This window comes from Equus przewalskii, chromosome 16 (assembly GCF_037783145.1).
Source record: "Equus przewalskii isolate Varuska chromosome 16, EquPr2, whole genome shotgun sequence".
NCBI classification, from domain to species: Eukaryota; Metazoa; Chordata; class Mammalia; order Perissodactyla; family Equidae; genus Equus; species Equus przewalskii.
The window spans coordinates 70,077,331-70,101,048 of record NC_091846.1 but is presented as its reverse complement, the minus strand read 5'-3'; the positions used below and the strand labels follow the sequence as shown (position 1 = coordinate 70,101,048).

Below are 23,718 nucleotides of genomic sequence, written 5' to 3'. Positions count from 1 at the left end.
CCTTAGGTGCTTTCCAAAAGTCACCTCGTTAACATAACAAAAGACACCTTTATGGCTCTCAGCCCAGGAAATTCCACAGGTTTTAGGAGCTGTGTCCCAGGGACCAGGACAAAAACCAAATATATATTTTTATCATAAATCACAATATCACAGATGTATTTAATTATTTCATGCTCATAACAATACTATGAATGTGGGTACTATTATGATCTCTGTTTGAAAATGAGAAGATTGAGGCCAGAGAGCTTAAGTAACTTGATGGAGGTCACATAACTAGTTACTGACTGGGAATTTTATCACAGGCAGTCTACCTCATATTTTTAACCACTTCATTTTCATCACTCTATATTATTCTACCATAAAAATATACCACAGTTTGTCCATTCATTCATTCATTCATTGTCCTATTGATGGACATTGAGATTATTTTTATTGTTTTGCTACTGCAAACATTCCAGGACCCTTCTTGTCTGTGCCTTTTTGCACATTGTGGTAGTTATTTGTGCATCTGTAATGAGGAGAGCAATTGCTGGGTTCAAGGATGTGAACAACCTGAGGCTTTATGAGACTTTCCCTAATGGCTGCCCAGGTGGTAGGGCCACTGTTTACTCCTACCAGCAACGTGTAAGAGTTCTTCATTGTTTCACATCCTTGTCTACACTTGATGTTATCAGACGTTTACACCTAATGACATGAAATGATATAGCACAGTGTTAAATTCAGATCTCCCTGATTACAGCCTATGGATGTTGAGCACTTTTTTCATATATACATAGGCCACTTATATTTTCTGTAGATTGCTTATTCATGTCCGTTGCCTGTTTACCTGTTGGTTTTCCCAAATGATTTTCAGAAATTCTGTACAACTTTAAAGGGCTTAGCACTTCTGTCTAACTGAGAAGACATTAAAATATTAGAGAGAGAGGTCTAAAATATTAATGCTTGACATATGGATGCACATTTTACACCTCCACCATCTTCAGGCAATAACACAGTTCTTTTATGTGGTATTACCAAAACCACTTAGAAACTTCGAAAGTTTCTTCAGTGTGTCCTTTAGTGTGAGTCTCAGAAAAGTGAAAAGTTATAATTGACTCTTTTAGCATCAACCGATTACTTAGTTATTTAAACTCTATTTTAGCTTAAGCAACAGCTGCGTGAAGAGGTCTCCCTAATGCATGATAAATAGAATTCTGTTAAATCGGAACCTCATTTCTCAGCTGCTGCTGTGACACGCTGTTTGTCTCCTTCCTCTCAGGTAGTAGTTTTCATCTCTTGACAGTTTGACAGATGTGGCTGCACAGTTTTGAGCCATCTTCCAACACACACCCAGTAATCTATTATCGCAAAGAAAGTCCCTGACAAGAAAATGAAAGTATGCATGAGACCCGGCAAGCTCGCACTCGATTTCTCCCTGGTAACATCCCATCGTGTGCCTCCTTCTGTAAAGAACAGAGATAATAGGCTCTTACAATAAGTAGGTCAAATTGTGGGAAAATTATTACTATAGAGTTTTAATGCTTTTTTGAGAAAATTTCCATTGAAGGCGAAGACTGGGGGAGGTGGACTGTGTGATATGTGTATCTCAAGTGATGAAGTGACATCCTGAGCAATTCTTAAACATTTGTCTTCTTAGTGAAGCTTCCCACAAACTGGCAGATGATTTGAAGAATTGGTTGAGCCCATGAGAACTTAGGTTCCATCTGCAAGCAGACCTCTTCTATACTGACAGACCAGTGTGAGAAGACAGTGTGTCCAGCTAAGACAGTGTGGCCCAGGAGAACCTGGGAAGATTTGCTAAGTCTCCCAGAGCCTCAGTTTTCTGACCTGAAAAAGAGGGATAATAATATCTCTCAGAGTTTTGTAAGAATTAGAACTATTGCACTTGAGATGGCGTGGGGTGTGGAATGCAGTGGGTCACTCACTCCGTGGAAATGATTAGCATGACTGTTAGCATATCTTCTAACTCCGTCACTCTCTCGGAGGATTCTGTTCGCTTCCGGGAAGTCGGCTCGCGTGCACACCCACAGTCCAGGGACCTCGTAGCCTTTAGTTCTAGCCCCGTTTCCTGAGTCTGAGAAGTGTATTTCTAAACATCCAGCAGACATGTTCCCAGGTGTTCTCAGGGACACATCTGCCCTCTTATATGGAAAACCAAATGCACCTCTCCCCTACCCTTTCCCATATAGAAATCAGGCTTTTCCTGCATCTCCAGAAACCTGTACACAAACCTATAACATGCCCCTCTTTGTACTCCCCAAATCTCGTCTGTCTTCAATTCTGACATTAATTCAGTCTTTTGAATTTCTCTGAATTTTGTCTCCTCCACTCCATCCTAATGTCCATCCCTTCAAAATTAGGTCAAATAAAGCTTCCTCAACAGAAGGATCTCTTGACTCCTTGATTATATTTGGTTACTTTCTTCTCTATGTCCAGTTGCTTCCATTATAACTTTCACATGATAAGTGCTTAGCAAATATTTGGGGGATTATGTGTGAATGTGCACACACACATGCTCTCATGGACAAAACGATGCAGCCTCACACCCAGCAGACACAAATTCTTACTCTCCTCTTACTCACATGCCGGTGACCCCTCCCCCCAACATGTTCATCCTCACACGCTCATCTTCAGTTTCTAACAGCAGAACATCAAACAGCTGGCTTAGAGGAAAAGTTTTGGGGCAAAAAAAGGAATACAAAAATTATTCTATAATAACTTAGAATGAGAATTAGCAACAGGAAGAGTAAAATAGCTAAAGGCAAAATAGCATAAACAAAAGTTGTAAGAAGGTAGCTAAAAGGTTAATTGAAAAAGACTTATTATAGTCTTAAAACCAGTTATGGCCAAATCAGCTAAAGAGAGGAGTCCATAGTGTAAATCCTCTGTTCTAAATATTCCGTGTATAACTATTTAAATATACATATCTATATATATATTCAGTATATAATATATATGTATTTCAAATAATAATTATATTCAGAATAGAAACCAGACTAGAATATTATAATAAAAAGTAAGATAAAATTATTAGTGCTATTGTATTTATTTATCTGTTTTACTGTTGATTAAATAGTTTTGTGTCTTTGATTTTCAAGCCTTATGGGAAGAAAGAAAGATTCAGAACATCTTTAAAATTATTTGCATTTCAGGTTATCTCAAACTGAATTCCTATATCATTGTGTATTTTCATCTTCCAGTTTGAATAAGTCCTATGACTCTTCGGTATTTACATTCATATTAATCAGGAGATATTACCTAACTTATGTGAAGCCTTCATAATATAGTCTTTGGAGACAAATTTCCATCATATATTTGTTGCATTATCACCTTAGGAAAAAATGAAGGATACATTGTTCTTCTTACAAGTCTTGATTTCTGGGGTTAAATATGCAACCGTCTTTAAACCCTTCAGCCTGGGTTTGAAATTGCCATGTATTTTCTCTGTGTTCAACATAATCACTGCAGTTGAAGCGTTTGGAGGAGCAGTGTGACTCCTTCCATGCCATAAGGCTGATGACAAGGTTTGGATAAAGTAAAAAACTTTATAGTCATTTCAGAGTTGATGTATTTCTTGTGTATTTTTTCAATTCTTTAAATTTGTTTTTTGTCTTTCCTAAATACTTTAAATATCTCAAAATGAGTCTCCCAATTCAAGGTGCTATACAGCTCAAAAATTTGTATTTATTTCTGCATTCGTCAAATGTAACAACCTAAGTCCTGCATGGTATTAGATATGCAATTTATTAAAAAGGAGAGCTATTTAATTTCGTTTTTGAATTTGTAACTTCTCTCTTAAATTTAAAACAGAAGTTTTGTGTTTAGTGCCCACTATTTAATACTAGAAATAAAAATAAACATATAAAAGTAAATTTCAAGTGATTCTGGATATAAACATTTTAATTAACTGTGGGAATGTCAAAGTGTCTTCAAAGATCTGAAAACCATCATGGGTAACGGTCCACTATCTAGCAGCCCTGTGGTGTCCCATCCTGACTTCTCACTAAAGTGCTCACGAAGACAAAGAAAAAAGAAAAACAGCAATACCGATAACTAAGACTAAGGCAGCACCTTTGTCAAAATCTGACGAGACAACCCAGTGATTACATGGTTTGTGGAGCTCTAGGGAGGAAAATAGAAAATGTTAGTGCCTGCACTCGGGCATTTTATTTACACTTGTCTCTAAGTCAGAATCAGAAGATCACAAGGAAGGGATAGCCCAGGTGACCATAGCCGAAAGGCCTATTGCTGGAGTACTTGCAGTGGCCTCCTAGGCTGACCATCACTTTGGGCCCCGTTGTGCCCAAAGCTGAATGGTGCAGTCTTGGAATGTGCAAATAGAAGATGATATTACTTGAAACGATAAGATTATATTACTTGAACTTGTGTGTCCTAATTTGTTTTACTGTCTTTGCATTAATACTTCTGAAAAATAGAGTCAAGAGTGAGTAGGTCTTGGGGCCATCATCCAGTTTGGGATATCCTTCTTATCAGTGACCTTGCCACATCCCCTTGGGGGAGGCTGCCCTTCTGGAGTTTGGCCTGTGTTCCAACCAGCTGTGTCCAGAGTACCAATGGTAGCTTTCATTTAATACAGGACATAGAGAAACGTATAGAAGAGATCTCTCTGAGGCTACTTTCCTTAGGGGGAAGCAGAAAATGCTTCACAACCAATTCAGTACATGGGGAAAATCAAGTCATATGAGAAACTGTTGTTGAATCTACTGTGTGTCCAACATCATAGGAACTCAAGACTGAAGTCTGTAGGAACGTGAAACTAAAAATAATACTTGTGTGCTTTCATTTCCCTCTTATGCTGCTCTTCTTCCAGACACCAGGGAATGCAAGAGAAAAATATTGTGGAGGAACAAATACTTTGATTTTTATTATTATCTATGTCCAGCAAAGTAAGCAAGGTCAGCACTTCATTGTTGCAAAGTCAAGACTTTAGCATTTTTATTCCTGATTATTTTTTCAAATGTCAATATTGAAACCATGTAGGGGCATTGACTTCTTAATCTTTAAATTATAGTTTAGCTAATTGAAAGGTTTTTGTATATGTCTACATTTATTTTTCCTTTCTCCCATTAATCCATAAATGTATGGCCCCATAGTGTGAGGAAATAAGGAGATAGTAAGTAGTTTTCTATAAGATATTTTAAATTGTGAATATTTGTTATGATATTGTCCTCTGGAAAATACCTGTTGTCCTTAATTGATGTTTTCGTAAACAAAATACACCATGGTTTAAATTAATTCAAGACAGGCAATTGTATTGGACAGGTAACAGAAAAAGCTCCATTTTAATTATTCCTCACTTCAACTGAGCTATCCAGATCCCTGTGGTCTTCATGGCAGTCTTCCAGTGCCTCCAATGGCTTTTTTGTGTGCTTTATAAAGTGCTAAGTAAGGCATCATATCTGTGTGAGTGCCCTGGCATTATAGGTCAGGATGAGTCTCTAAGTATCAGAATGGGATGATATATATATATATGTATTTATACGACCCAGCCTAGAGTAACAAGGGTAAGCCCATTTAGTGGTCTACTCTTCCTACGAGTGTTATTATGTATGATTAGAGCGTGAGTTTTCAAATAGCCCACAGCAAATTACCACTCCAAGGAGATGCCGGAGAGCCAGGGAAGCTGAGTATGAACAAACATCTTGAAGTAGGGGAGTCCTGATTGATAGCTTGCTAATTTCCATGGTGTAAATGCTCCCACCATGGCCAATGTCAAGTTAACAACATGACGTTACTGAACATGACGTTGCGGAGAGATGCACACAATTGCAGCTCCAGCACACCACAGGTGAGGCCAGCTGTGTTCCCCATCACCTTCAAGCAGAGATGGCATATACCTATACACATATACATATATTTATGTAAGTGTGAAATTTTGCTTGCAAAAGCTATTATCTTTTGATCTCATCTGAGGCACGTGGTTTCCAAGGTCACTGTAGAGGGGAAGAGAGAGAGAGTTTGGAGAAGACATGCCCTTTCGTAATTCCCCCTCCAAAGTGACATATCACTTCCATTTCCATTCCAGTGATGAGAACCACTCATATTGCCCCACTTTGATGCTGATAGGCTGAGTAGTGTCGTCTAGCTGTGTGCCCCGGATGAGGAAACGGGCTCGGTGGGTATGTTAATTAGCTTTTGCTAAACAACAAGCCACCCTAAAACTTAGTGGTTTCTAAAACAGATGCTAATTTTTGCTCATGAATTCATGGTTTGCTCATGAATAACCCTGCTAGTCTGAGCCAATCTCAGCTGATCACAGCCAGGCTCCCTTTTGCATCTGCAATCAGCCAGCAGCAGCATCTGGCTCATCAGCTAGCATCTCTGCTTCTGGGTCATGGCTGGCTGTAGGGGGAAAGGGATGATGGGGCCCATGGCTACCATGCAGCAGGCCAGCATGGAGTGTTGATGTGGTGGCTCAGGGTTCTAAGAGCTGCAAGAGTAAGTGGCAACTCACAAGTGTTTTCACAAGTCATGTGGCTAAGTCCAGAGTCACAGTGGGAGGGCACAAGCAAGGCTGTGGATACAGTGAGGTAGGTTCATTCAATTTCAGGCAATTTCAGGCTCTGCCACACGAGCTAAAAGAAATTTAAAAGTCACTGGCTTAGTATAATAATCAGTTCTTCTTAATGATATTTCTTTTCCAGAAGGCATGTATTTATCATTAGAATCTAGTTTGTGTTGTAGAGTCAGGAGTTGGAGATTGAAAGATATTACTAACAGTAATAAACATTTGTGTGGCAGTTTATGATTTAACATCTAGCCTTACTCTTACAGAGTAGAGTGAAAGATATACTCACGCTGGCCAAGAGCTGAAAGTGTCTCCCTAAACCCCTCTTCCTCCTCCTACAATTGACTTCCGCATGGTGGGATTCCCTCACCCAGCTTACTGTCCAGGAAAGAGCACAAACCAGTCAGGACTTGACAGCGGGCAGGGTTTTCATTGGTATCACAGCCTCTCAGTGCCTCTGTGAGAAGTCACTTATGGATCTCCTTCTATCCTCTGGTTCTCCAAGGACATGGCAGGAGCAGGCAGATGTTAAAGGCATAGTTTGTAAGGGCATCCATTGGTTCTGTTTTCAGTATTGATACAAATATATTTCCTTCTTAACACAAATTCTTTATATTGGGCAGAATTATTTTGTGTATTGATTATAGAAGTGCTGAATATCCAGATGTCTTCTAAATAAGGGAAGCAAAGGTTGCACCACTTGCAAATGGGAGATTTATTTTAGGTTTTATGCACTTGGTCTTTTACATATGATCTTGTTCTTATGCCCATGGCTCACATACAAGGTAGTTTCTGAGAATTTCATCTTGTAATTGCATTGTCCTCAAAATACGTTTATTTTGAAATCTAATTAAAGCACAACTTTTAGTACATGGCAGATACAATGTTCAGTGCATGAAATTTGTTTACCAAGGCAGGATATTTTATTCGCTCAAGCTGCAATTTAAAGAAAGATTTGATTTCTGAGCTGTACTATTCATTATCCTAATTTAGCCTTATTGTGGCCTCCAAGGCCACAATTTTGACTTGTTGGATGTTTGCCTGCAGTCTTCAGAATCTTTAAGGCACTGCTTTAAAGGAAAAATTACTGAACAAATTAAGAGAAATAGCTCCCTTGAAGTACTTAAGCATTCATACCACTAAAAGTGAGACAGTTTAAGACCTTTTAGAAAGTCTATGAATTTTCATGGTTCCTCTCAAGATTAGTTATCTCTTCCACTGATTTCTCATGTTATACCTTCTTACCTTCCCCGTAAGTAACTGATTGTGTCTCTACCTTTAAATGCTTAGAATGTTTCTCAAGTACAGTAATAGTCGTAAGAGTTGAGGAGTGCAAGATGCTTGCAATGGCATCTATACTATTTAGACTCCATACTATGTAGACTCTAAACTAAATAGTCTCGTTTCTATTCGTGTTACAATGTAGAGATGTAGGTGTTATCACATCCATTTCCCGTACAAGAAAACTAAGTCACAGAGAGGTTAGACTGTGCACAGAGCCAAGATTTGAACTGAGCACATCCTACCTTCAAAATGGGCGTTCTTTGACACCATGGCAATCTTACACTCTTCTGTAAGGAACAGATTGTCTTCAGTTTTCAAACGTAAGGTTCACAAACTTATCTGCCCTCTGTTTAATCACAAACACTTGGCGAGGGAGCTGCTCCTCCTTCTTTAACATGCAGAGCAGAGTCAGATGCGTTTTGACTGCCTGATAGAAGGCAAGAGAGCACCTGCTTTGGACTCAAAATATCTGAGACTACTTTCTAACTCTGTGAGCTTGGAAATCCACTTATCCTTTCCTGTTTCTCCACAGGTGAAAGGGGATAACAAAAGCACCTATCTCATGGGTTGTTGGGGATTAAATGCAATTTTTACACCAGCATGCAGTATGCTTGGAATGAAGCTTGGCACAAACCAGACACTCAACTATTAGCCCTTATTTTGATAATACCTCTTGTTGGTGTCAATTTCAATTGAGTGAGGAGCCCTATCCATGTCTGACATAGGCTTCACAGTCTCTTGAGATCATCGCTTTCACAGTAGGGCTCAGAACTAACATACAGAAAAGTGGCCTTTCTTGTTCCTCTGCTTGAGGTTGGACTCAGCATCACTGCTCCAGACCCGTTGTCTCTTTACACCTTCTGAAACAAGTAAGATGAAAACCTCAGTTGGTATAGTGAGTTTACATTTGTAGTAATAAATCTTACAGAGACTCCTGGAGGCAAGTGGGCTTGGGTGGAACCCCTGGGTCAGGTGGAATTTTGTACCCCTGGGCACTTGGATATGGTCATGTTTCATGGGAGATGACTTGAGCTGGTGTGTGTCAAAACCAGGAACAGTGCTTGTATTCGTTTCTTATTGCTGTTGTAAGAAATTGCCACAATCTTAGTGACTTAAAACAACATGAATTCGTTATTTATAGTTCTACAGGTCAGAAGGCCGAAATGGGTTTCCCTGGGCTAAAATCAAGGTGTCAGCAAGGCTGCATTCCTTCCGGAGGTTCTAGGGAGGACGCTGTTTCCTTACCTCTTCCAGATTCTGGAGGCCACTTACATTCTTAATCTTTATGGAAGAGCTTGTTATGCTGTCTTCATAATACGCTCCCAGTGGCTGAAAAACCAATACATACTTTAGTCTTCATAAGGCCAAACTGGTTTAGTCTATTTTTGATCTTAGAGCTGGAGAAGGGGGGAAGGTGGGCATCCATTTTTGTGGTGGTATATCCTAACATATTACCATAATATGCTAGCTAGTATTTGTTATATTCTGTGCAGTGGTTATAGACTCTTAGAATCAGGAAATTGTGAATTTGTAAAGAAAAAAAAAAAACAGTAAAGGTCATCCAGTTTAACCTGCTACTCAGGGAGTATCCTGTATGACAGAGCCTCTCAAACTCTAATATGCTCATTAATCATCAGGGACCTTGTTAAAAACACAGATTCTGATTTAGTAGGTCTGAGATAGAGCCTCTGATCCTGCATTTCCAATACACTCCCAGGAGGCTGCTGGTTCAGGGACCACCCTTTGAGTAGCAAGGCTCCTGAGCATTCCTGACAGATATGGCTACCATGGAGATGATTCGGTTATAGTCTCTTCTTCATATTTTGATGATTCCAGCTGTCACATACAGAAAACAGTAGTTCTTGGATCAAACCAAACTAAAAGTATACGTAAAACTTATCTGATTTTAAAAAATACAAACCAAAATGACATTGCAGTTGAAGGGAACTTTAAAAAATTGAATGCATATGCAGGATCTGAAGAGTCTTATATTAAATATCTGTATAAATATGTAGATATATGGTCATGTATATGTATATAAATATATATACACACATACATATATACACATACATATGTGTTTATATATGTAATATATAGTCTACATCTGTATTAAAAATACGATTGTGAAAATCTTGTTATATAATATTTTGTGACACTAACTCAACTTTAACATTTTCTTTTACATTAATTTTTATAAGAAAATAAAAAATTGAAGGTTATAAATCTGGACTGCCTATAGATATAAGCATGAGTCTAAATGCAATGTTGCCAGCCCTTCTATGTTTCGGAAGCCAATAGCCAGTTTCCAACGTTGGTTGCATTGAATTGAGTTGCAGTAGTCCGTGTCACTAGCTCTAACTTTAAAGCTAGAGTTACTAGTTTAAATATTCAAATTTAACAACTGCACATACTGATCACCTTAATTCTTATTTAATATTTGAAAGTGATTACTTTGGAGAAAGCCAGCTAAGCAATGGTGATTATAGTGTATCAAAATCCATTGTCAGTGATTATTTTAATGACTCTGTACCAACAGGGACACGTAGACACTCAGACAAAAAACAACCTAATTATAATGACAGCACCAAAGTAAAGCTGTGACAGTTACAAAACCAATTTAAAAGTTTTTTGACAGCCATGGCTAAAAGCTTTGTTTGGACCTTTCAGTAATAACAGTTTACTTAAGACATAAATTCACAGCTAAGGAAAATAGAAAGAGAAAGTTGTGGCTTTTCTGTCATGCAGATAAAGTGGAAATCAGCCGAAATGTTTTTAATAGAACATTACGTTGAAAAGAGTATAGAAAAAAGAATAATAGTTATGGAATTTAACTCTCACAATGCGAGAAAGGCTAAATAACAATAAAAATTCTAATGAGAATAGAAACTTGCAGACTGATTTGCTTATCTATGTCATGAAGGTCAGTAGTTCCTGCAAGTAAATTGACGTGTATTTAAATATGTTGGTTGGCAGCTCTGGAATTTGATTATCTATTACCTATAAAAAAAGTCAAGGGCAGATGGATGTAAGAATGCATCAATAGCCTTGGTGGCACAAAACCTTGCTAGATAACTGCTTTTCCAATGGCTCTGACATCTCTCAAATTATTAGACCTTATCACTTTTATTTATCTCGCTTGGTTCTGGACTCAGTCAAGTATACAACATAATTAATTCTTTGACCTTGGGAAATTAGTTTATCATTCCTGAACAGCAAAATACCTTATTCACAGAATTGCATTTATTTTTACTACAAACCTTTATAGAACACTTATAACATGCAAGCACTGTTCTAAGAACTTTACAAATATTTTGCTCATTTAAAATCAGTAACAACCTTTGGAGTTGCCACTGTTATCTCCACTTTATTGATGGGAAAACTGAGGCACAGAGAGGTTTTAGTAACTTGCCCAGGGCCGCAGAGCTTGTAAGTGGTGGAGTTACAGCTACACGCAACTTGGCCTGGAGCCCTTGCTGTCAGTGCCCACTGCAGGATCCGGAAGCCCCATGAAGTCACAGATGTGGATACAGAGACAGCACCTTCTTCTCTGTTCCCATTCTCAGGTTCTGCTGTAGTTAGATTCTTCTAGTTCCAAAGACTGAAGAAGTCTCAGGTCAGATGAGCTGGTAAGGATGTGTGTCCCTAAGTACCGAGGAGAAGCAAGGCCTCAGCAGGAGGTTGCATGGTGGCGCTAGTTCCTAGTCAGTTGGTGCCAAGGGATGTGACTCAGTGGTTTGTTGTTATGTGTTCAGCCGCTTTCCATAGGTCAGCTTCTCTCTCCTCCTCCTATTGCCCAGCCTCTACTCTCTCCTTTTATATATTCTCTATCCCACAGTGGACGGTGGGTCCCAGGATGGCCTTTCAACAGACTTACGTGCAGAGCCTGGATCTGCAGTGTACTTGCTGGGTGACCTTGGATAAATGAATTACTCTCTCTGAACTTACTGGGAAAAGGGAGTAATATATCCCAGCATATAGGCAAGGATCAAGACTTAAAGAGATAAAATAAGTAACGTGTTTATAGTGTGGCCTAGAACACAGGAAGCATTCGATACATGGTAGCTGCTATAATCACAGTCATTATTTTTGAATGCCTACTTATTTCAACTCAGTGTAGGCAGTAGACTTGGACCACACTTGGGTCCTCATTATGGTTCCACCTCAATACTGTGTGACAGTGGAAAGTTATTTAACTTCTCTGAGCCTCAGTTTCCTTCTCTATGAAATTAGAGTAACTTCCCAGGGCTGCTATGACATTAAATGAGTTTATTTATGTAAAGCACCTACGACAGCTCCAGGCACATAGTTAATATAAATACAGACATCGGGTTTTTTAGTTGTAGTATAATTCTAAATGAATTATTTATGCAAACGGTACGAAGTTTCAGGTATGTAAGATAAAGAAGTTCTGGAGATCTGCTATAAGGCTTAGCCCATAGCTAACAATCCTATGTTGTATACTTAAAATTTACTAAGAGGCTAGATCTTATATTAAGTGTTCTTGCCACAAAAAATAATAATAATACAGGAGGAGGGGGGAAACTTTTGGAAGTGATGGATGTGTTTATGGCCTTGATAGTGGTGATGGTTTCATGAGTGTATACTTAGCCCCAAACTCATTGAGTTGTATACATTCAATATGTACAGCTTTCCTTATGTCAATCGTACCTCAATAAAGTGGTTTAAAAAAGTAAAAAACAAATTATTTGTAGAAGTAATAAAGTAAAAAATAAATAGATCTCAAGTTTCTTCCAGTTTTATGATCATCTCTAAAATATCTTCATCCACAGTAGTTTTTTTCTCTTAACAGAAGAAAGCGATACTTGTTTTGTGGTATCAGCTTTTTAAAATTCATTTCTCCATACAGTCAGCATTAAGGATAAAGACTACCTAACTAACCAATGAAAATTAAGATACGAGCTATACACAAGTTAAATGAAATTTATTTTCCATTTCTCTGTGACTGTCTCTGCAGTCATTTTTAGCTGCCTGAAAAAAAAGATTCCTTTGCTCGCACTATTCAGTAGTAACTACATTCATCAAGTTCTCTTGGAAGTGCCATTTTGCACAGCAGCATTTCACAAAGATGTCACAGATCAAGGTCTAAGCACACCAGTTACGTTTAATGGTAAGGTTATTTCTTCATTAAGAGTTCGTCTGTTTTGCCTCCTCAGCAAATGATGCGCTCGTCAGTTTTCCACATGTTCATCCTGAGTATGGTGACGGTGGATGTGATAGTCGCTGCCAGCAACTACCACAAGGGAGAAAGCTTCCGAAGGCAATATGATGAGTTCTATCTTGCAGAGGTAAGCAGCTCACGTTTCATGGTAATAGTGCCTTTTATAAATGTGAAAATTAATTTCAATTCATTAATTACTTGACTTTGACTGAAGCTGCTGCTTAACTGTTTCCTTTGGTCACTGCGTTGCCTGATTCATTTCCTGTGACCGTGGGCCTGACTGATCTTCCCCATAGTGTGTCCCGTTGCCAAGGAAATCCTCTGCCTGGGTGTTCTTGCCACCCTGCTGTGTTCCTGTCCACCTCTTCTTTTCTCTCCCTTTGTCATGTTGCATTAGTCTGTTACCTACTAAACGTAAGCACAAGCGCAGATTCAGAAGATTGGAAATAAGCAAGTCAGCTCAATAATACCAAGGAGGAGGCTGGAGGGAAATTGAAAGAGATAGTACAATAGTGTCTGTCCTAGAAACGGAGGTGTGACAACCTGCACTAAAGATGTCAAGTCAGGAGCAGGTGTGTTTAGTGATTAAATAAGCATCTTCTAGCACCGTCCATACCATACTGGAGTTTTGGAATCATACTTCTTATTGATTGAGTAACTTTGTTAATATTTGAGTTTTAAATATTTTTTGATGATTTCCAGAAACCACTGTTTTTTTCATTGTGAAAAGTTATTTCTAAAATCTATTTCAGAATTCAATGAGTATATTTTATGGAAAAATTTATTGACATATATTTCTTTAGAAACCTATTCATCATGTAAGTGAGGTATACATATAGAGCTGTGCATACTTCAAGAAATCCAATATGTGAAAAAGTAAACTTAAAAAGCGGAAAAATTACGATTTGATTATTTTCATTATAAAAAACATTTTTCACGTAAAAAATCAATCTGCCATACAGTTGAGTTCTCTTAGATACACAGAATTCTCCCGGTGCGTTGAAAAATGGATTTGGTTAATAAAAATTCAATCCAGCCACACGTAAACTTTTCAGAAAAAGAATGGATGGCATACACCTACCTATTGATTGTAAACATCTATGTAGGTATCAGGAAACTTTTAAGGAGTCACTTATGAATTCCACTCTTCATGGAAGTTTCTTTCCTGTAACAAATATCACAGTACTAAACTTTCAGTGGAGCAGAGTCTCTGTGATAGGACAGTGCCAATTGCTGCGCGGTATGTGGAACTTACAGTTTAGCAAGAAATATAGACAGTAAACAATAACAAGTTTTTTATATTGTGAAGAACCAATGACAGAGGCTCATGAAGAAGTTATATCCAGCCCAATACCTGAGAAATGGGTATAATTTTGCTGCAAATCCAGCACACAAAGAATGGATTGTCATTAAAAGCAGAGGAAACATGGACCAATAATATTCGTAGGTGCACTTCTAATGGAAAGATCAGATGCTGAAGGAATCCCCATCGGGTTTCTTCTCTCTGTCCTGTGAAGTGTGAAGCAAGTCCTACATCCGGCCTGATCATGGGACAATAAAGTGGGAAGCTTGTGGAGAAAGGAGAGAGGAAATGGTTATTGTGGAGAATGCAAAATAACTAATTAAAGATACGTCAAATGCAATACTGAAGATCCTGCTGAGTTTTGAGACTATAAATTAATAGTGATACCAATTTAGACAGGTCTGTGACTTTTTTAGGCTTTGCATAAAGGGGAGAAAGGCAACATTTGGACTGATCCAACTTTAGAACTTTTTCAGGCTGGTGGAGCTGAGAGAAGGGCTCAGGGAATACAGAAAAGCAGTTGAAATGATGGCCCTGTGGTCTAGGTTGGATGTGGAAATAAGAGTGAAGGAGCAAAGTGAAGGATCAAGGGTCTCCAAATGATCAAAGAACAAATATGGCTGAAATGATGAAATAAGAGAGTTAGAAGGTAAGGTTCTGATCAGAGAACGGGATCCAGGATTTAGAATTTGGGAATAACTCTAGGTAACTAAATACACAGTCTAGGGTATTATATGGATGTGGGTCACTTAAACACAATGGAGTCAAGACAAAAATGGTTAAGGAACCATTTAGCTAAGGTGTTGGCTGAATCTACACAATAACATTAAAGTCATTCAGTGTGAGGCTAGTTCTTGGGGAAAGATGTGTAGGCAAGAGCATGTTGGAGTGACTGATTGAGAGATTAATGGAAGGCAGCCACAGAGAAAGTACATCTCAAGGGGCAGTGAGGAGTAATGGATGGGATATCTCTTCCTCATCCACATATTATCCTATGTGGGCCATATAGGGCATTGGAACTTTGAGCAATGAATGGGCATTGAGAATGGGCATTCTCTTCTGGAAAGGGCTGTGGGGGAAGTTATGCATTTGAGACAGAACTGGTTGAGGAAAGGACATGGGAAGCAGACTCTGTGAGCTGTGAGTGGAGATTGAGAGTGTAGAAGAAATTATTTAGCATGGGACAAGAGACACAAAGGTTAGTTAAAGTCTCTGGGTAGAATGACATGAGGAGATAGATGAGATAGAAGAATTATGCTATAGCATTAGAACAGGAGGTTGAAGGGCCAATGAAAAAATGCCTGGGAATAAAAACAGAAATGGCTACATGTGATTGAGATTATGCCATCTCTGTGGGAGGAGAAATCTGTATCTGCTGCTGAGGGAGTCCTGGATATTAGAACTTACAGTAACGTTTCTTTTGTAGCACAGCCCAGGATGGGTACTCGGTCAGACTAACTCAACTCTGTAGAATAAATACATAGGCCATCCACTGGGATCAGAAGAACACAACAGAATCCTCCAGTAAATTTTACCTAATTGTTTCACATACAAAATTGATCTCTTTCTTAATGTGTTTGTGTGTGTTCGCTGATTTATCATCATACTGTATGAAATTTCAAATAATTTAATATTGTAGAGTTCACCTGCATTTAAGTGCATTGGCAGAGCCCAGGGGTAGTTGATAAATCCTTGTCATTTTTTCTTTTTGTATATAGCATTAAAAATTTTTTTAAAAAGAGAGAGACAGGATTGCATAGTAGAATCTAGTATGTATTGTCTGTCTACTAATTGTTGCCCCCTTCCCAAACCACTGGAAGTCAATTTGTTGGTTATAAACTAGGTGGTGGAGATTTAGTTTACTTAAACAACCATATAGACATCACTTTATTCTTGAACTACTGGAGCATTCAGAATTTGTTCCACTTCTATTGATTGATTTTGGATGTCTGAGTTTCCAAAGCATGTTTGATCTTTATTCAAATTACATCATCACTACTCTTTGTATCAGAAACTTATACATGAGTCAAAGTGGTTTGTTTCAAATGAGTGCAGATAAGTCATTTTAATCAAACAATTTTTTATAAAATATTGTCTTTTAAAAAAGTTTATAAAGATAAGTTGAGTTTAAGTCAGTAGTAAGCAAACTTTTTCTTGAAGAGCCAGATAGTCAACATTTAGGCTGTGTTTCAGTAAAACTTTATTTGCAAACATAAACAGTGAGCTCGAACTTGGTTTAAGCTGTAGACACACAAATCATGTCAACTTACATCCTCCTGTGTTAAATTCAAATATCTTAATAACAACGGTAATGGCTGCCATTGTTTTGGAGGGTCTGTTATGTTGCCAAGTGCTTTAAAGGAATTCATTATCTCATTTAATCCTCAAAATGGCTATAATAACAGCAATTCAAGTTTATGGCCTATAATGATGCAGTATTTAAGGCAACAGCATTATGTAATATTTTGGAAAGTTTATTTTTAAAATAGATCACCAAAGGCCATGAGCTTTTAGAGAAGTAATTTCTTGAGTTCCCACATATTCCAGAATAAATTATTTCAAAAATCCAAAATAAACCACTCTACCTGTTAGGAGTCAACTTGCAGTCTAAAAAAACAGCCTTTAAGCATAAATTAAGCTCCCTAGCTTCTGTTGTGAAGCTGGGGACTTGTTTTGTTACTTTGGGTTAATTAACCTAAATTTAGAATTAGTTAAGAAAGGGGGAAAACTTTTCTTTGTTTTCTTGGCTATACATAAACAAAAAAAGGTAAAGACTGACTTTCTTTTGTACGAGTTTTCATTTTCATCTAAAATAATACATCGTTATGAATTTTACACATAAATCGCATTTTTATAAGGAACATAATTATATTTTAAAATGTATATTCTCATTTTCTTAATAAGTAAAATTTGGACAATACTTTTCTATTGTTATATGAAAACATATATCCGTATATCCATTAGACTGTACATTTAACAGAAGTTTGTCAGCACAGTGTTATGCACGGAAGATTAACAATTTAAAGAAAAGTCCTCTTTTAAGAAACTCACAAGTTAATGAGAGAGAGAAAACAACAAAGCAAGCAGTTCTAACAACATGTGTCTCTGTTGCATTTCTGGTCTAGAGAGAGGTTTTTCTTGTTCAGAACTCCAGGATGTCCTTTGGTTTCCTGTTTTAGTGTGATTGCTGTGTTTGAAGCAGAAGGGTTTTCACAAAGCGTGGACTCATTTTACCATCTTGCATGAAGTCATCTTTTCTAGAAAAGTAATTTCTGTGTTCCTCTGGAGACATTTCGTTTTATGATATTTTGAAAGAGCCATTTATTTCAGTTCCAACAAAATCTGACACCCATATTTCAGCTCATTAATCACAAGAAATGACCAAATGAAGAAAGTAACTCATCTTGCCATAGCAGCAGTCTGTCATATTATCATTGTTTAGTTTCGTTTTCTGGGAAATTTTAATTAAGTTTCTTCTGACAATAACTTTTTGTGTGTTTCTGAAGGATTTGGGCAATATCTTGTTAAGTGAAAAATAATTTAATAATGACATTTTCAACTATTCACTGATCCGTCTCAAAGTTTGCTCTTTAACTATCTAGAATACTGAAGGGACACTATAGACTAAGGGAAGATGATTTACAGACCCCTCTAGAGCGATGCGGGTAATCATTTATTCTGGTGTTATTTAATCTGAATTTCATTTAGGAGAATAGAGTTACCTGAACTGAGTTTCTTCTGGGTTTTGTCCTGTAGTCTTCTTTTGTATTAAATATGCATTCCTTTTCTCATAAATATCCATTATGTTTCTTTGAAATTATGAAATAGAGATGGCAGCACAAATCCTTGGATAATATATTTCAAATATCTTTCCACATTTGGGCAGTATCTCTACGTTTCGTCTTCTCAGACCTGCATGGCACAATCAGATCGTTTATAATTTGTCACCTGTAAATGCTCATGCATTATTCATTGAATTAAAAGGGCAGAACAATTTCCATTGTTCCATTTATATTAGCACGTCATTTTCCATTCAGTTATTTTTCTCCTTAGCTTTAGAAATTTGACGATCATCTTGTTGATTTACCTGCTAGCCTCACAAATCCAGTTACAAATTCTTTTGGAAAACAAGCATTTTAACCTAATTTCTCATACTTTTCACTCTAAAAAAATCTTTTCACAAGTTATGTGCTGTCCTGAGAACAAATATAATACTGTTTCTTAGAACAATAACTCCTTTAATTTTTAAATCTGCGTTCCGTTATTGGCCATTTTCTTGAGGACAGGGTGGTTTGCTATAACATATGTTAAATGGCGTATGTATTATTATACAGTGAAAATTTGGAAAAAAATAATAAAATATGATGTTTAAAGAACTCATGTAAACTGCATTCCTGAAAAATTAAACTCTGCTATAGTGACATCAAACCTGATATATCTATAGAACATGAATTCTCAACGGGGGTGAAAACACCTCTGAGGGAGTAGAAATTGTTTCTTGGAGAGGCACAAAGCCCTCACTGTTCCTGTGTATAAAGCAGAGATGGATATGTGGAGTATGTAAACAGATATATTATGTATCTGTAGTATTTAAAATTCCATATCCTGTGGTGATTAGGAACAAAATACCTAAAAAGACTCTGGCGGGGGGGTGATTAAAAAAAGGTTGGAAAATGCTGATTTAGGAAAGTTGTGGAAGAAAGAAATATTTTTGTTTTTTCATGTATTGTTTCCAAGTTTTCTCAAGTAATGTGACAAAAATATTCACAGAAAGTTTGTTATACTCTTACAAACCTTGCCTTCGCTCTTAAAAAGACGAGTTTCAACTCATCCAGCCTCACAACTAATGTACTGTACTCCAAGGATACAGAGATTTTTCTTGATGTGGGGGCAGCAGAGTGAGGGATCAAGGCAACGTTGTGCTCCTGGGCTACGGGTGACGAGGGGAAGTGCACCCTCCCACAGGTTGCACTGCTGACTGCTGGGGATCGACCAAAAGCCCCGAGATGGACACCTGTGCAGTTGATGTTATGGGGTGTCCTTCCAGGTAACCGGGTTCTGCAGACAGCCCAGGAGCCCTCTCCCTTTTACTCAGCCAGCAGCACGACCCTGACCAGTTCCTCCCTGTCTGGCTACTGTCCAGATTGAATGCCCTGCCACAGGCTGGAGCTGCACAAAGAGGAGTTACTAAGGCTGCCCCCTCACACCTTCTACCTCGCTTCTTCTGAACTGTTATATTCCTCTGAATTCAAATTCTACTCTAACCCCTCTAACCACACTAAAATAGCTGATCACTTAATCTAATTTAATTTTCCAAATCCCTTCTTTAATTCCTGACATAGTTCTCACTTACAAGAGGATAACCCATAGTTACAAGTAAGTTAGATATATTTTTATGTGTAATATTTTTCCATAAAATTTTATCACTTTGGGATTGTTACTGTTTCTTAAGAGAACTAGAGTGTTAGTTTGTAACAATTGACAAATTACATAAGAAACGAGGTATTTGGGGGCTGGCCCCGTGGCCGAGTGGTTAAGTCTGTGCGCTCCGCTGCAGGCGGCCCAGTGTTTCGTTGGTTCGAATCCTGGGCACGGACATGGCACTGCTCATCAAGCCACGCTGAGGCAGCGTCCCACATGCTACAACTAGAAGGACCCACAATGAAGAATATACAACTATGTACTGGGGGACTTTGGGGAGAAAAAGGAAAAAATAAAATCTTAAAAAAAAAAAAAAAAAGAAACGAGGTATTTGATCCAAGGAGTACTGGAATCAGGAATTCTGGTAGGAAAATCAGTGGGATTATGGGTATTTATATGTCATCTCATAATAATTTGCTCAATTGTTTTTTAGTGCCTTTTAGTGTCTTTGAAAAGCATATAGTTTTACCACTAAGCAAATAATAATGCAACTGGATCCAGCTGCGTGTTTTATTATGAATTACGATCAATTTAAACAGATCATTCCGTCTTTTTTGATAGCAAATGCAAAGTTAGTAAAGTGATTGATTGTATTTATATATAGGTAGACAATCTATTTGGATATATTTCAGGCATTTATTAGTACTTCTCTACTTAAAAAAAGGCCACTTTGAAATGGATTGCGTTCCTCCCTTTGGAATGAAATTCTGAAAATACAGGTGAACTGAGAGATGCAGGTGTGGGTGCCCGTTGCTACTCCCTCTGTTAGTACGACAGCCAGGTCAGGCTGCTGGCGGGACCTTTGTTGTGGACATAGCTGAGTTTCAGTTTCTTCAGGGGTCCCCTGAGATGTCAGAAAGACTTCCTCATATTCTTGCACCGCCTGGACTAAGGAACCAGGGCTGGAGAGGAATTGCCTCTTGTCGATGCCCAGGAAAGCGACCGTGGGTTTTTAGGTCATTTACCGCAAAAACCACAGTGCCTTCTACTTCCCCTCATTTGCCACTGCTCAAGGGAGCATAAAAGACAAACAAATAAACAAAAAAAAAAAACATACAACATATAGCCATGAGCAAGCAAAGAAAAATATTCTCATGCAAAGGGACTCAGAAACTGAGGCTAAAATTTGGAAATCCAAGAACACCTATACAGGAGTTTCCCAATCAGGTAGACTTGATGGAAGTAGGTTTTGGGGTTTTTAAAAAATATCTCAAGGACAGATAATTAGGGCACAAAACAAACCTTCTGAACTTGACTGAAATTTTCAAAAACTGAGCTGAAAAAGGGCATGGTCATTATTGAAAACTAATTATTAATATGGGAGGTCAAGTGGAAAAAAATAACTCAAAGAAACAGTAAAAATCATGAGGGAAAAGCCAGAGACTGACCACTCAGATGTGAACCACTGGAGCCCCTGAAGGAAAAAGGGAACAGACAGAAGAAGAGTAATAATAAATGAGAGAAGCAAATCTTCCTAAACCAAGGAAAGACATAAATCTGTAGGCTGAAAGGGCTCCCGAAATCTCAGGGAGATTAAATGAAAAAAAGATACATTCCTAGGCACGTCCTGGCCACTTTCCTTGGTTGCAGGCATAAAGAAAAACCTTTTTAAGCCTCTGAGTAGGCTTAAATAACCTGCAAAAGTAGGATAAATATATTGTGCATTGGATGACTCATCTTCAATATTGGAAAGTAAAAGCAGTGATCCAGTGTATATATATAGACCACTGAGAGAGAAGAATCGCAAGTCAAGAATCTGTATCCAGCCAAAATATTCATGTCAGTGTTAAAAATGCCTTTAAGATAGGAAAGGATTAAGAGAGTATACAACTGGTGATATTTATTTGAGGAAAGTATGCTAATAGGTATGCTAATCATAAGACAAGTACATCATAATCCACAGGAGTACGTAAGAGAAGATGAAATGGAGAGAAAAGTAGTGAGTATTGGATCTAAATGGAAGACGATAATAAAAACGTCAAATCAGGATCCTTGGAAAAAAGGAGAGAGAATTTAAAGGAGAGATAATTACAGTTCAAGAAACTAGAATTAAAATTGTGAACAATCTCAGCAAAAACAGGATTTAGGACGGGGTGTGAAGTCAGTGGAGAGTGCAGAAGTGATAGAAGGATGCTGTGGAACTCACAGGGCGGTAGGGCTGTGACGGATGAGTGAGCTCGCAAATCTGTGTGGAGAGGAGGTTACAGTCGTTCAATTCTGATGCAATAATGAAAACGTATAGGTTGATTTATGACGGGAATTAAACTGGAGGAGTAGAAAAGCAGAATAGAGGGGCCAGCCCTGTGGTGTAGCAGTTAAGTTCATGCACTCTGCTTCAGTGGCCCAGGGTTTCGCTGGTTCGGATCCTGGCAGCAGACATGGCACCGCACATCAAGCCATGCTGAGGCAGCGTCCCACATGCCACAACTAGAAGGACCCACAACTAAAAATATACAACTATGTATTGGGGGCCTTTGGGGAGAAGAAGAAGAAGAAGAAAAGAAGATTGGCAACAGATGTTAGCTCAGGGCCAATCTTAAAAACAAAAAAGAAAAGCAGAATAGAATGTCCAAATTAACAAAGGGAAAAAAGAAATTGACAATAATTTGGCCAAGCCAGAAAAGACAAGAAAAGGTTAGAAGGTGAAATAACAATGATGTACGATAAACAGGAAACATAAGACTAAGTATAACTTGGTACATTGAATGCAAGAAGGTTGAATTTTCTAATCAAAAGTCATAGAAAATCCAATTATGTTTAAACACAAAATCAAATAGTATATTGTTTATAGGAGACAGATTCAAGGTGGCTCTGAAAGGTAGCTAAAAAATCACCTCTCTATGAAACAACTAAAAGTGAAATCTAAAATGTTAAAACATTTTAAATGCTTAGCAGAATGGGAAAAAATTAATGAATATCCTCAAGGCCAAAAATTAAGTATGATCTGAGTGCAGAATGCTCAATGGGCACTAAAGCCAGTGGCTGCCCTGAGGGCATTTGCATATCCTTGTCACCTAGAACTTGCAATTTTAAGAGCTATACCCAGGACAGAAGAAGAGGCTGTGCAAGGTGAAGAGTCAGAACAGAGACACCCCCCCCCCCCCCGCAACATGACATTGGGACACATGTGGTCTGTACTTCAGTGAAAGAAGGAAAAAATCCATCGCTCAGAAGGAAATAATGAGGAAACCTTCAGTCTTGACCTTGACTCCAGAAGCACAGAAAAAGAGCAAGCTTTACTGAAAATGTGTAAATACAAGTTGGCCTTCACTTGAGATTGGAGTTCCAAATCACATTACTTTCAGGGTCTGAGAAACATCGGCCAAGAAATTGATTTAGAGAGGTACCAAATTTGTAAGATACTTCATGCCCCTTGGTGAACTAGTCCTTTCTGGAAAAGTGTATTCTAGATGCAGGTCTTGAAAATCTAGAGGACACTGATGATTCCCTGGCAAAGTGTAAACTACCAAATTGATGGACAGGTATGAAACCTGACTGCAAGAACATTGGAAAGCTTTGATCTACCATTACATAAAGGACTGGGCCCATATGGGTTTTTTGGTGCAGTTTACCTAATTTCAAAGATGAAATAATCTTACTTTATTTAAGAAATTGTGTATCATACAAAAGATGGAAAACTCCACAGTAAGTTTGATAAACTAACATTAAGCTTAAACCAAACCTGATAGTTATAGTACAAGTAAAATTATAGACCAATTTCCTATATGACAGTAGCTACAAAAATTATAAATAAAATATTATGTGATAAAATATAGCAGGTTGGCATTACCTTCTTGGATTTATTCCAGGAATATACAAGTGGTCAACATCAAGGGCTCTTGTAATATGTTTGATTGCCTCATTGAATTAAAGGCTAAAATCCTGTAAGTAGAAGTGGATGAGAAGGAAAGTCCTTAAACGTGGTGGAAATTAATTACTCAAACCTATTGTAACTGTTATATGTGAATGCTGAAAAACTTTCACTGAAAATAGGGAGCA

General features: G+C 37.9%; 1 protein-coding gene across 3 annotated transcripts in view; it reads left to right on the top strand.

The window, feature by feature from the left end:
- NALCN (sodium leak channel, non-selective) overlaps positions 1 to 23,718 on the top strand; it is a 303,705-nt gene that overhangs the window by 119,422 nt on the left and 160,565 nt on the right. For all 3 annotated transcript variants that reach the window (XM_070579234.1, XM_070579233.1, XM_070579235.1), the window contains one exon: positions 12,991 to 13,122. In XM_070579234.1, the coding sequence (XP_070435335.1) occupies positions 12,991 to 13,122 (132 nt within the window). The remainder of the gene's footprint in view (positions 1 to 12,990; positions 13,123 to 23,718) is intronic.